This window comes from Sinocyclocheilus grahami, unplaced genomic scaffold (assembly GCF_001515645.1).
Source record: "Sinocyclocheilus grahami isolate Dianchi unplaced genomic scaffold, SAMN03320097.WGS_v1.1 scaffold826.1, whole genome shotgun sequence".
NCBI classification, from domain to species: domain Eukaryota; kingdom Metazoa; phylum Chordata; class Actinopteri; order Cypriniformes; family Cyprinidae; genus Sinocyclocheilus; species Sinocyclocheilus grahami.
The window spans coordinates 39,180-54,034 of NW_015506005.1; the positions used below are offsets into that span (position 1 = coordinate 39,180).

Consider the following 14,855-nt stretch of genomic DNA (forward strand, 5'->3'; position numbering starts at 1 on the left):
TAAAAACAGCACAATAATCCATAAGCAATCCGCACGACTCCAGTCAATCAACGAACATCTTGTGAAGTGAAAAGCTGCATGTTTATAAGAATAAACTCCATCATTAAGACGCTTTTAACTTTAAACTGTTGCTTCTGGCCAAAATATGAGTTTATAATCCATAATAATGCCTCCTCCAGTGAAAAAGTCCATCCTCTGTTCTCCTCTCACATCAAAATCCACCGACATGTTTGTTGTTTAGAACGGTTTTAAACAGTTTTTGGCTTGTAAATGTAGCTTGATCTGTGCATATTTCTCTCCTGATTCAGACAAGATTATTTATTTATTTTCTTTACTGGAGAAAGCAATATTATAGAGTCGTGTTTTAGCCGGAAGCAACAGATTCTTACAAACATGTAGCTTTTCACTTCATTAATTTATGGACTGGAGTGGTGTGGATTTGTTGTGGATTATCATGATGTTTCTATCAGCTGTTTGGACTCTCATTCTGACGGCACCCATTCACTGCAGAGCATCCATTGATGAGCAAGTGATGTAATGCTACATTTCTCCAAATCTGTTCTGACGAAGAAACAAACTCATCTACATCTTGGATGACCTGAGGGTGAGTAAATGTTCAGCAAATTTTTGGGTGAACTATTCCTTTAACATGATTGATACTAACACTGCTGCTGTAAAAAATTCGAGCATAACCGGGGAAACCGTACCAGAATAGTCTTTATCAATGTAACTACTATTACTTTTGGCACATACATTTTTCCTTATATACCAACAGATGGCAGGCAGATTTGTACTTACTGTATGAAGCTAAATTCTCCATTATAGTTACAGTTAATGAATAATGCTTGACAACTACTGCAATTTCATCAGTCAGCAATCACACTTCACACAGATTGTAAAGCATTTAAAATTCATTTAAGCCTTTCAAATTCATGTTTAAGATCCCTTGCATCACACTCAGTCATATGACCACAAAATTCAGCATGATATGTTTTTATGTACATAGTACTAGCAAATGTATGACTGTAGTTGTTTCACCTTGAATGAAAGTCAGGGAGCTGAGACAGTTAATATAATTCAGTTTATTTATTTGAAAACAAACAAAAACACCGTCAAACTAAAAATGTTCAATGAAAATGCATATTCACTGTGACTTCCTGTTGACATTCCGTGCATTTTTTTTCTCTTTCTTGCAGGTGGGCATGTTGAAATGATTTACTATATGATAACAGCATCTTCAAGAGTGTAATTATCACTAAATATGCAGAAGAAGAGAAGGCCAATCAATGCGACAGTCGCAAAATATTTGATTAAATGTTAAAGGAATAGTTCACCCGAAAATGAACATTTGCTGAAAATGTATTCACCCTCAGGCCATCCAAGATGTAGATGGGTTTATTTCTCCATCAGAACAGATTTGGAGAAATGTAGCATTGCTCAGCAATGGATCCTCTGCAGTGAATGGGTGCCGTCAGAATGAGAGTCCAAACAGCTGATAAAAACAGCACAATAATCCATAAGCAATCCGCACGACTCCAGTCAATCAACGAACATCTTGTGAAGTGAAAAGCTGCATGTTTATAAGAATAAACTCCATCATTAAGACGCTTTTAACTTTAAACTGTTGCTTCTGGCCAAAATATGAGTTTATAATCCATAATAATGCCTCCTCCAGTGAAAAAGTCCATCCTCTGTTCTCCTCTCACATCAAAATCCACCGACATGTTTGTTGTTTAGAACGGTTTTAAACAGTTTTTGGCTTGTAAATGTAGCTTGATCTGTGCATATTTCTCTCCTGATTCAGACAAGATTATTTATTTATTTTCTTTACTGGAGAAAGCAATATTATAGAGTCGTGTTTTAGCCGGAAGCAACAGATTCTTACAAACATGTAGCTTTTCACTTCATTAATTTATGGACTGGAGTGGTGTGGATTTGTTGTGGATTATCATGATGTTTCTATCAGCTGTTTGGACTCTCATTCTGACGGCACCCATTCACTGCAGAGCATCCATTGATGAGCAAGTGATGTAATGCTACATTTCTCCAAATCTGTTCTGACGAAGAAACAAACTCATCTACATCTTGGATGACCTGAGGGTGAGTAAATGTTCAGCAAATTTTTGGGTGAACTATTCCTTTAACATGATTGATACTAACACTGCTGCTGTAAAAAATTCGAGCATAACCGGGGAAACCGTACCAGAATAGTCTTTATCAATGTAACTACTATTACTTTTGGCACATACATTTTTCCTTATATACCAACAGATGGCAGGCAGATTTGTACTTACTGTATGAAGCTAAATTCTCCATTATAGTTACAGTTAATGAATAATGCTTGACAACTACTGCAATTTCATCAGTCAGCAATCACACTTCACACAGATTGTAAAGCATTTCAAATTCATTTAAGCCTTTCAAATTCATGTTTAAGATCCCTTGCATCACACTCAGTCATATGACCACAAAATTCAGCATGTCATTCAAAACAAGATTAGCACATTTATATCTACTGTATGTACAATGATGTAAAACAATATAGTTTTTGTATAAAAAATATTTAAAGTCTATGGGATGTTATATAAAGAGGGCATAAGAGAGCGAATAGTCTGGAGTAAACAAGTAAGGGATAATGTAGTTGATTAGTCATAATCATACAATATTTTGTTCCAGAGAGCTGTGTAATAATAAGGGTTGTTTTGTATTGAAAGTCTAGCTGGAATCTTTAAGGGTGACTTAAAATTGCAAGATGGGAAAAGCAATCACTATAATGCTAATCATTCCTTTGTAAAACAGTGCATTGTGCTCAGTCTTAATGAAGAGCAATATACCATCTTTTTAGAGCATAATCAAAATAACCAAGCTAAATGATTATTGTGCAAAAAAAATAAAAATCGAATTCAGGATAATGACACAATGTTCCCTATTACAGTAATAACACTGAAAGAAAAACAAATGGTCATTGTCACAGAGTCACCGTGTATTAGATTTCTCTAAAATATACTACAAATGTGGCCATACATTGTACATATTTAATTTAGCAACTTCGACATACCTGTAAATGTATGAATCCTACAATTATTTTTGGATGTGCAATGTTGTTGCATGATAGCAGAGTCATTAAAACACATCTAATCTACAGAAAATAAACTTAAGTAAAGTAAGTCAAGTTTAACTTGTAATAAAGTAAGCATGCGCTTACTGAGAATTTAATTTCAAAACCATTGGCATTAATATTTTATTGGTTTATTAGGAATTTGTGTCCAAATACGTTATAGCTAAGATTAATGTTTACAGATCTATCATCCATTAATGCCTCCTAAAATGTCTTTACATGAAATCATACACCACAAACGTTCTCTTCCAACTGAATATCAGTTTGTCTCTTAAACATAATGAGAAAAATGCAAGGAAAATAAAACAGAAGAAATCCTGCCCTTGACCTGTTAGAAGAGGTTTGCAGTTTTCTTAAGTACCAAAAAAAAGGCAGGACAACATATCAATGTCTTCTCATGCCAACAAATGTCTTCCTATAATAGTGAGATTATGAAAATACAAACAGGCTTCTGTTTTTAGATGCATGTTTTGTTGTTGATTTTCTACTCAGTAGCAATGCCTCAGAGCCACAAATACACAGAACGCAAAGAAAATTGAACCCTCGTGTGGCTGAGCCGCTAACTAGCTATGCTACATTTCTAGGACGGAGTTGTCTGGACATCTTTGGACAAACAATATAAAGTACAAAATGTACATGTTATGATCACATGCTTATCGCGTCACCACACTTTTAGGCTTCGTCACTCTGTTAGTAGCACAAGATGACAAGATGAGTTAGGCAGTGCTTAGAGTTCACGTCACAAACAGACCGGTGGTGAACTAAAGCAAGTCATGTGTTTTGTTCTTCTTTCGTTCAAGCACTGCACAGTTCAGGCCCTGCTCCATGTTTTTTTTTTTTTTTTGCAGGGAACAAACTGGTTTGGGGTCTCCATCTTCATCATCCACTTCATTTGACCTGAAGACTGAGAGGAACATGTTTGTTGTGATTTATTTTATTCAGGAATCACACGTTCAGAAAACAAACAATAATGCTGAGTTGACCCCTAACTAGAGACTCTGAATTGTACGTCAGGGAAGCGTGTGCAAACTAACCTGCTGGCAGTGTTGTTAAAGAGGATTTGGGTACACCTGTCGAGGGTCATAGGTCATTTCTGGCATGTATTGCTCATGTAGCTCAGCGTCCAGCGGGAGGCCATCCATGGGTAAATCAGAGTAACCATATGGAGGGTAAACTGCATCCAGATCTTAGAGAGAAAGAGAGAGAGAGATCAATTAAAGTTACAGTAATTATGCCTTCATTATGCCATCATTGTCTTAATTAGAAAATGTGTAAAAGAATAAAAACATCTACTTCAAGCAATTTGACATAATGGAGGACCCTTGACATTGATCGAGGGCTGGTTAATGAAGTGTAAGTGACCGAGGGGGATTTCAGCTGAACTAATTCAATGAATCCAATTGCCACATTTGATAATACACCAACATTCAAGCAGAAACACACACACCCCTGAGGCCAGAGCAGAATCGCCTGAAGAATCAGATGGAAAAACACCCTTATCCTCAAACTTCATATGTCATATTTATAATAGTACATGGAAAATGATGTTTGTTTTGTACGAGACAAAATATTACAGCTGTATTATTTACATTTACATTTAGTCATTTAGCAGATGCTTTTATCCAAAGCGACTTACAAACGAGGACAATAGAAGCAGTCAAAACTAACAAAAGAGCAACAATATACAGTATAAGTGCAAATGACAAGTCTCGGTTAGCCTAACACAGTACACGTAGCAAGGTGTATATATATTATACTCAGTATGTATATTATACACACACACACACACACACACACACACACACACAGAAAAACAAGTAGAAAAAATAGAAAGCTATTTAAATAAAAAAAAGAAGATAAATATAGATAAAGTAGAATTAAAATAGAATAGAAAGTGCTAGAGTTAGAGGGTCAAATAAATTATTTTCAGTAGATTTTTTTATAGACAGTCCAAGACCTGCAGGGAACAAACTGTTCTTATTTTGAAGTGAAAATGTCAAGTTAGACTAATAAAGTCAGGCGTATGGTGACGTGCTGTTGCATTTTTTTTTATATGTACTATAATTTATTATTTAATCATTCCATGAAACAGCCTCTTCATTATTCATCATAAAACAATAATTTACTGAACATCATTCTTACATTCTCATTCTGAATGAGTTTATAGTCTATTGCTATCATGATATATAATTTAAAGACTAAGTTTTTTAAAAACATATTTTATGGCTGAACAGTATCAGTGTGTAAAATAATCGTGTAACAGGATCAAACAGGTCGATCTGGTTTCAGTGGGGTTTTTTTTATTTCCAATTTCGACGAACGAGTGAACAGCACATTGTATACTTAACGTTCCCTCACTGAGGAACACAGTATTCTGTCAGTTTGTGGGACGGACTGACAATCAAACCGCTCTTGCGCTTGATAAATGTGAATTCAATGACTGTCTCTCTTTATCTTTTCGTCTTTGACCCTTCTCTCACATGCATACGCATGCCATAACTCATTTGTCATGTGGCATTGTATTGTAATGCTCTTCACTCTAATGCAGCGAGATGTGCCGGATAAATAGGCAATTTGCGGTGGTGTTGTGTACTAAAGCAGAAAGATGTGCTGGGCTGTCGACTGTGCTCTCAACTCACCATCTGGTATATATCCAGGGTCGAGTGGCATGGCGGCATGTGCCTGAAAGAATATGAATGCAAACACATTCATTAAAAGCTTCTTTCATAACAAACAAAAATATGATACCATTGAAATATCGGGAAATATCAACTTGAGCAGCAAATCAGCATATTAGAATGATTTCCGAAGGATCATGTGACACTGAAGACTGGAGTAATGATGCTGAAAATTTAGCTTTGTATCACAGGAATAAATTACATTTTATAATATTCAAATAGAAAACAGCTATTTTAAATGGTAATAATATTTCACAATATTACTGATTTTACTGATCAAATAAATGCCGTGGTCAGCAATTCACTTTCATTAGGACATATCCATCTCCTTTACATATACGTCGTCTCCTATCCATCTCATTTACATTTGCAACTGTTTATAGTATTACACAGTGGCCCCAAAAAGTATTTCTAACGTTTTGGACACAAGTCACACACAAGAAGATTTGAATGTTATTGCATTAGAAAAATATCAAACTAAGTTGTATCTGCAAACACGACACTTCTTATGATAACTAACATAGCTTTTCTGAGCCATTTTTCCAGATCTACACACCAAAAATGCCTAAAAAGATCCATGTGCATGTGACGATCATATAACCGATTGCAGTATAAGAAACCTAATTGACACCGACACACTGAATTATTGAAGAAGAAGAAAAAAAAAAGCACACTGTTTCACATCAGGGTTGAATTACCAATTGGGTTTGCATTCATTTTCAACAATTGAAAGGTATGTCGTCAATTATGTCATATCAATATAATTATTTCATTATGATTGCTAAAAATTGATACTGCATACACAATTCGAAATGATCTCATTAATAATAATGTGCACTGTGCTGGAGTGCTGTGTGACTCCTGAATAAATATATTCACCATTTCCCAAGCTGCAGGGTCATGTTTGAAGAGGGAATGGGTGAGCTCCACCGACACACGCTTCCTGTAGTCTGAACTCTTGTCCTCAGAGATGCGGAAGAGAACAGCTGCAGCATAGGTGGCTGAAGAAGAGAGAATGATTACCACCAGATTTTTGGATGTATGATATGATATGATAATCATTTACATATTATTATGGATTATTATTATTATTATGTAATTTTTATAATGCATGAAATATATTTACTGAATAAAAGTGGAAAGAAAATAATAATAAATAAATAAATAATTACATTGAGAACATATGAAAAAATAAAAAGGTCAAAAATGACAGTAAATACTTTTACACTGTTACAAAAGATTTCTATTTTAAGTAAATGCTGTTCTTTAGAACTTTCTTTTCATCAAAGAATTCTGAAAAATAATTAATAAGTTCATAATGCAACACACACACACACACACACATATATATATATATAATGTATAAATATTTAATTATTATGTAATATTCAATAATAATTTATTAAGTAATATAAATTTATATACAAATACACAAATAATACATACAAACAAATATACAAAATTCACTTGCTGAACTATGACTTGAATGGTCTATTGCCTGTCCTTATGTCACACCAAATCAAGTGAAGTGTAATCAAGTGATGTCATGCCAGTCAGATGGCCTTCGTATATGTAAACAGACTTTTTAACCAAATGTATTCCTGAAAGTGAAATCTTCAGCTTGTGAGACTATTTAACATTTAACATGTTAAGTGTCGAGCACAAGAACTTGTGGTCTTTTGTGTGTTCTGCTTATTTTTTATACTGACGTGTGGCACCAAAGTCAGCGTAACGACATGTTGTATGTCTGACAGTGTTTGTCTACCGCAGACTGTTATTGTCGAGCAGATACAGGAGAAAGTGTCGGCAGTTTATGAAAGATACTGGTATGAAACTGTAAACACAAGAATGCAGAATTGCCAGTTTTCTGTATCAGCTTTGCACAGTTTCAAATGGTTGTACAGACTATGATCTGTCCAATGGCATATGGCTCTTTTCTGTGTTTTAACAACATGAAGTGACACACGTTATTAGTCACAAGGTATGGCAAGCTGTTTTAACATTTAATCCTTAAAATGTACTTGTATCTATTTTAATGCTACTAGTACTTGTTTTTTTAGCTTCTAGTATCTATTCCATTAAGTACTAGTACTTATCCATTAGCTACTAGTACTTATTCTTTAGCCACTAGTGCTTAATCTTTGATACTAGTGACTTTTTAAAGATACTAGTACTTATTCATTTGACACTAGTTCTTATTTATTAGATACTATCAATTATTTCAATAGTGACTAGTAACTACATTACTGTTATTAGTAACACATTTCAAATTTTTACCATTGACCATCTGTCATTCAGATATTTAAAATATTACTAGTAAGTATTCATTAGATACTAGTACTTATTTATTGAATACTATTACTTTTCATTAGATACTAGCTCCTATTTAATAGATACTAGTAGTTGTTCATTAGGTACTAGTACTTATTTATTAGAAACTAGTATCTTTTGTGATTGTTTCTAGAAACAAATCTTATTATACTAGTCACAATAACTTTTTAACTTGTCTTACGACTAGTCAGAATGGCCACTGTAGAGTTCAATTAAAAACCTCTCTAGTGAAAAAAAATAATACATTTGAATAAGTACTAGTATTTTATAAATGTGCACTAGTATCTATTGAAAAAGTATTAGAAGCTAAAGTTACACTTTATTTTAAAGTGTCCTTGTTACGGTGTAATTATACATATAAGTACTAAATAATATTAATTAACTACATGTACTTACTATATGGTTAGTGTTAGGATTTGGGTTTGGCTTAGGGTTACTTGCATGTAATTATGCATAATTAATTGCTATTATAATAGTAAGCACATGTAACGTGTAACAAAGACACCTTAAAATAAAGTGTTAATGAAGCTAATCAATAAATATGAATACCTATTTAATAGGTATCTAATATTAACTACTAGTATTTAATAATAAGTATTGAATAATATTCAATATCTAATGAATAAATACTAGTATGTAATGAGTAAATACTAGTGTCTATTTAATAGGTACGAGTATCTAAAAACAAGTACTAGTATTTAATGATTAAGTACTAGTATCTAAAAATAAGTACTAGTACCCAATTATATATACTAGATTCAAAATGGAATATTTGATATATGAATGACAAATCCCCATAGACGCCAATGGGAAAAATTTGAAATGTGTTACTAGTAAAAATAAAATAGTTACTAGTAACTAATGAAATATGTACTAGTATCTAATGACTAAGTACTAGTATCTACTTAATAACTACTAGTATCTATTAATAAGTACTAGTATCTAATGAATAAGTACTAATATCTAATAATAACTACTGGTATCTAATGAATAAGTACTAGTATCCAATAATAACTACTAGTATCTAATGAATAAGTGCTAGTATGAAACATCTAATGAATAGGTACTAGTATCTAATAATAGCTACTAGTATCTATTAATAAGTACTAGTATCCAATAATAACTACTGCTATCTAATGAATTAGTACTAGTATTTAATGAATAAGTAGTAGTATCTATTTAATAGGTACTAGTACCTAAAGAATAAGCACTAGCTAACGAATAAGTACTAGGAAGTAATGGAATATATACTAGTAGGTAAAACATAAGCGCTAATAACATGAAAATAGATACTAGTATGTTTTGTACATTAAATGTATACATGTTATACATATATGTTTCATAAGTGTTAAAACAGCTTGCCATATTGGGGTGTGGCATTAAACTTTCTCTGGATGGGCATCACTCACCAATCCCCTCATTGGGAGAGTGCAGGAGTTCCATTAGAGGTGCAGATGCTCCTTCTGCGTCAATCATCTCAGCAGACTGCTTATCCAGAGCCAGTTCACACAAAACACCGGCGGACACACGCTTTATGTTTTCCACGTAGGAGTACAGAAGCTAACAGGAAACAGGAAGTCAAAGAATGAGAGGGGTTATACACACAAAAAAACTCATCTGTGCTGTTTCACTACTGCTTCATCAACACCTCCACCTCCATCTACAAGGTTGTATTTTTCTAAACAATCTTGCACTTATGTAACTGCTTCCTATTTTTTTAAGTTACTTTGTACAAAAGCGTGTACTAAAATAATAAATGTAACATAATGCACAGTGTTTTGGGAAGCAACTAAAATGAGTGACAATAGTATTTTTCAGTATTGTAACATTCAATACTCTTTTTCAGTAACAAGCTACTTTTCCCAACAAATAGCAACTAAACACTACATCTTTTTTTTTTTATGTAAAATTGTATTTTGCACAAATACTTAACAACATCATTTTTAACACTCTCTTTCTGTCAGTTTGGGGAAATATGATTTTAGCGAATTGGTTCATTCAGCAGATTCATCTATATGAATCAATTCAGAACAGAGTTCCTGCACATAAGCAGTGTTGTTAAAGCTAAAACTATTAAGGATCTTTTTCGTTCATTGAAATAAAGCTGAAATAAAACAACATATAATATATAATACAATATAATATAAATATTAGATCAAAAATTAGATGAAAATATGTAGTTTACTATAATAATAAAGTGTATTACAGTATTCATAGTATACTATAATAATAAATATTATAGTAAATCAATTTAATATTCAAAATAAATAAATGCTATAACACTGCACATAAGTCCTTTTGTAACATTTGCATTATTATTTAGTATGTATGTCTTCAAATTTAACACTATGACCCCACTCAAACTGCTTGTTGTTGCGCCAGAAAAATGTGTCTCTACATAAAAAAGATATCATCTGATAGATATGTATTTCAAAAATATATCACACCCTTATGGTATTTTTGTTTACTTATTTATTTTTTGCTTGTAGCTTAGCTAATTTCTTTTTCAAAAGAGTAGCTTGACTGTATTTTAAAAGAAAGCTTTAAATGTAGCTTCGCTGACACTGGTAGCGTAATATATAAACACAGACAAACACACACATACAAACAGCAGCCAGACACCCCGCAGTCATCGCCCGCAACACCCACACATCACAACAAACACAGATGAACCGCTTTCACTGCCAGGACTGCAATAAGTTGGTTCAGTACTTGCACAAACAGAGGAATGGTCTGCATGCTGGCGATCTCCCCTCGGTTGAAGGGATCTCTGGCCAGTATATGCAAAGCGCCCGTACAGCCTTCCACGATCTCCTCCATTCGCACGCCATCCTGTGAAAAAAAAAAAAGAGTGAAAGTGAGAAGAAAACATTAACTCTAATGCTAAAGGGACCTGGTCCATGCCAGATACTGGGACCTTGATGCTTATTGGATTGTATTTTTTCCTCCCTTTGAGGGCTTCGGCCTATATGTGAGGGTGAATAAAGAAAAATAAATGCACAGGTATAAAAAGCTCCAAACGCACCTGATAGGTCTGCTGGGCCCCTGAGCCGTGTCTTTGAGTTTCCTGATGAGCTTTCAATAGCAGGTTGACCAGTCGAGGGATTGTCCCAGATTCTCTCAGTGGCGCCTGATTGGCCGGACAAAGGGCCAAGTTACGAATCAAACCCACTGTGGCCTATAGTGCGAAAAATGCATATAATTAATTACCGTTTAGAACAATTTCAGTTATTTGTTTGAATTTTCTTATTGCTTTCTTATGCTCATCAATGGATTAATGCAATGGTTTCCAAAGTAAATAAAAATGGCTCTAAATAAATAAATAAACTCTGTTTCATTTGAATATAATTTCAATAAACACATAAATAAATAAATAGCTCTGAAAAATAGAAATAAATAGCTCAGATATTTTGGTTTTGGAAGAAGTTTGTGTGAAATCGGACGAGTTTATATTGAAATAATATTTAAATATCAAATTTTTTCTTAAAATACCTAAAACAGAGAAAATAAATTTAAATAAAAAAAGAGAAACCAAAATAAATAATAATAATAATAAAAAAAAAACAGTTTCAATTTACAAACAAACAAACAAGCAAACAATAAATGAGAAAAAAAAAGCTCAGATAATTTGGCTTTGGAACAATTTGATGTGAAATTCAATGGGTTCATATCGAAATTCACTATTTTGATTGCAAAATTAATACAAAATTGTTCTAAATAAAAGTTGTCATTATCATATAATTTAAATTTAAATAAAATATAAATAAAATGCCTAAAATGGAGAAAATAAATAAATAAACAAACAAACAATAAATGGGATAGATTAGCTCAGAGAATTGAAATTGGTTTGAGTTTATATTGAAATGAATTGAGTTTATATATTAAATATCATATAAATATCACGTTTTAGCTGATGTTTTTTCTTAAAATGCCTAAAACAGAGTAAGTGAGTAAGTAAATACATACATTGAAATAGAATAGCTCAGATAATCTGGAAAAATTTAATGAGAAATTTTATATTGAGATGCGTGCTTTAGATTGTCTCTGTATCTTGGCGAAGCCGAGCACATTGAGCTCCAAACACGTCCTGACCTATGAATCTTATTGTGGCCTATGAAAAAACAATTTGAAAAAGATCTCCTTTGTGATTTTTCTTAGTGATGGACTTAGCTAAATTCTCTTTAACACAATGAACCGTGCCCCACTTTTGTAGCGCCGTACCGTTTCAAAAAGACATAATCTTAACCTAAACTCATTTGTTGTAAATTCATCATTGTGCAGCTCCATTGTAAGTCCATTCCTCAAACCTTTCATCATCTTTAACAACTGACTCACTCTTGTAAATCCCAAAGTGCTGACTGTCGACTGTCGAAACCCAGGAGACATTAACATGATGGCAACCGAGCAATGTTACTTGCAGCAATAATGCTTTTTTAATTAAAAATCTGAGCTGAATATAAAGTTTAGGTTGATGTAAGACTGAATGCAACCTCAAATGTTTATGGATGCATCAATGCACATGTGAGTCTTTGTCGGTGAAATCACCTGTATATCACTCCACGATATAGTTCAGAGAAATGTCATGCATTTATGTGAAGTGTTTGTCATTTTACTTCTGCCTAACCATCTGTGCACAAAGAGCCTTGCGTAAATGCTTAATTTCAGCCTCCTTCATCACGCATCATTAGTCAACAATGTTCCTATGCTGATTAGAGAACGCTGGCTGATAGTGCAGATCTCCGCAGGGTGGGACGACAAGCCATGTCAAGCACCGAAAACGCCTGCAAATAAACATGATGCAATACATTTCAGACATTGGGCTCTCATGTGTGTTGCATTAGTGATCTGTCTTCTCCACCCCGCCTGGGTGCAAACCAAGTCATCAGCCAAACTGAGGTCCAACTGTAGTACATAAGGTCTGCATGAATTTCATTTGTGAAACTGTTGAACTGTTTTCTGGTTTCTATATAGGAGCCATTATAAAATAAATAGTTCTGGCTCTAAATGAACCATGTCCAAATCAGTAATAAAATGCATAAAATTGGGCCATACTACTACAATAATTAGGCTACAACTATATTACTAGGAAAAATATTCATTAATTTGGTTTTATAAGAATTTTAGGAGAAAGTTCATATTGAGCAATTCTGAGCACATTTAGAGATGTTGTTGAGAGAAAAATATGAGAAGCAATGTGCAAAAAAGAAAAAGTGCAAAAAATGCATATAATTTACTGTTCATAACATTTTCACGAACCTAGTTGTTAATGTATTTTTTATGTGTTGTTATTTCTTATTCTCACAAATGGATTAATGCAATGTTTATAAAGTAAATAAAATGTACTCTAAATAAAATAAAAAAAAATGGTACAGAATAGCTTAGACATTTTGGTTTTAGAAGAATTTGATGAGAAATCTATATTGAGATGTGTGAGGCATTGTTAAGATAAATATGAGAAGCAAATATAAAGATAAAAGTTAAAAAAGATAAAAAATCAAATAAAAAAAATACTCTCCTATTGCTTTCAAAATAAATATTTCAATATCATGTTTATCTGATGTTTTTCCTAAAATGCCTTTAGAGAAAATAAATGTGACTAGTGAGGCGGGGCCGAGAGCCATGGGAACGGAGCGAGGCCAGTGGAGTTAATGATAATGAGTGAAACCTGCGCCACTCACCGGTCTCGAGTCCCACGGAGGAGCTCCGGAAGGATACAATGAAGAGTAACGACAGTAAAGGACGAGAGAGGACCAGGCCTGGACTTTATTTTGTGTTTTGTGTGCGTCAGTTGTCTGTGAGGAGCTGCCGCTTTACTTTCATTTTGTGTTTGTTTTATTATTCCCGCCACCTTCTTCCCATGACTATGAACGTTTGTTACATTGGTGCCGAAACCCGGGAGGAAGGAGGGACACGCTGCCAGAGAGCCCACGCTGCTAAGGGGGGTCGCGGTGCTGAGGAGATCGGGTAGCAGGAAGAAGCAGAAACCGCCAGTGGCTGCCCGAGGCGGTGGTGCTGGAACGATGGAAGACGAGGTGGAATGGAGAGCTCACTGCCGCGCTCCTGGGTCGAGGAGGGGTGGCTGCCGTCCGAGAGGGAGCGGAAGAGTCAGCGCCGTTCGACTGGAGGCCGGAGCCTGCAGCCATCCGCCATGATTGGGGAGGAGCAGGGAACGGGGGACTCGCTGTCGGCTGCCCTCGACCGGAGGAGCCATCGCCGTCCACCAGGAGGCGGAGGAGTATCGAGCCGTCCACCAAAGACGTCCAGTACCATCGCATGGCACCGCAAGTGAGAGCCTCTCAGCTGGTTGAGGACCAAGCGGCAGTGTGTCCGGGAACCGGACCGAGAATTTTTTTTCTTTTCCTCTCTCCCCTCTCTCTCTCCTCATCCTTCCGTCTCCTTTTCTCTCACCCCGTCTGTCTGTCCTTACCCCCAGGTATGCCGCAGCCGCCGTGATCGGCTCCCCCCAGAGAGGGGGGAGGGCGCAGTCTCGGGAGTACCCTGAGGGGCGATGGGGGGTATGTGACGAGTGGGGCGGGGCCGAGAGCCGTGGGAACGGAGCACGGAGGAGCTCCGGAAGGATAAAAGGAGGAGCGACGACAGTGAAGGACGAGAGAGGACCAGGCCTAGATTTTATGTTGTTGTTTTATGTGGCAGTCGTCCGTGAAGGACTGCTGCTTTTACTTTCATTTTGTGTTCGTTCATTTGTTTATTAAAGTTTTATGTTTAAA

General features: G+C 35.0%; 1 protein-coding gene across 1 annotated transcript in view; it reads right to left on the reverse strand.

The window, feature by feature from the left end:
• Positions 1-3,901: 3,901 nt before the first annotated feature.
• Positions 3,902-14,855, reverse strand: part of LOC107562513 (junction plakoglobin-like) — a 92,995-nt gene continuing 82,041 nt past the window's right edge. Inside the window, exons 10-16 of the mRNA XM_016247139.1 lie at positions 11,153-11,305; positions 10,840-10,959; positions 9,537-9,687; positions 6,676-6,797; positions 5,758-5,800; positions 4,153-4,304; positions 3,902-4,022 (exon numbers count right to left, since the gene is read on the reverse strand). Coding sequence (XP_016102625.1) covers positions 4,168-4,304; positions 5,758-5,800; positions 6,676-6,797; positions 9,537-9,687; positions 10,840-10,959; positions 11,153-11,305 — 726 coding nt within the window. The 3' untranslated portion in view covers positions 3,902-4,022; positions 4,153-4,167. The remainder of the gene's footprint in view (positions 4,023-4,152; positions 4,305-5,757; positions 5,801-6,675; positions 6,798-9,536; positions 9,688-10,839; positions 10,960-11,152; positions 11,306-14,855) is intronic.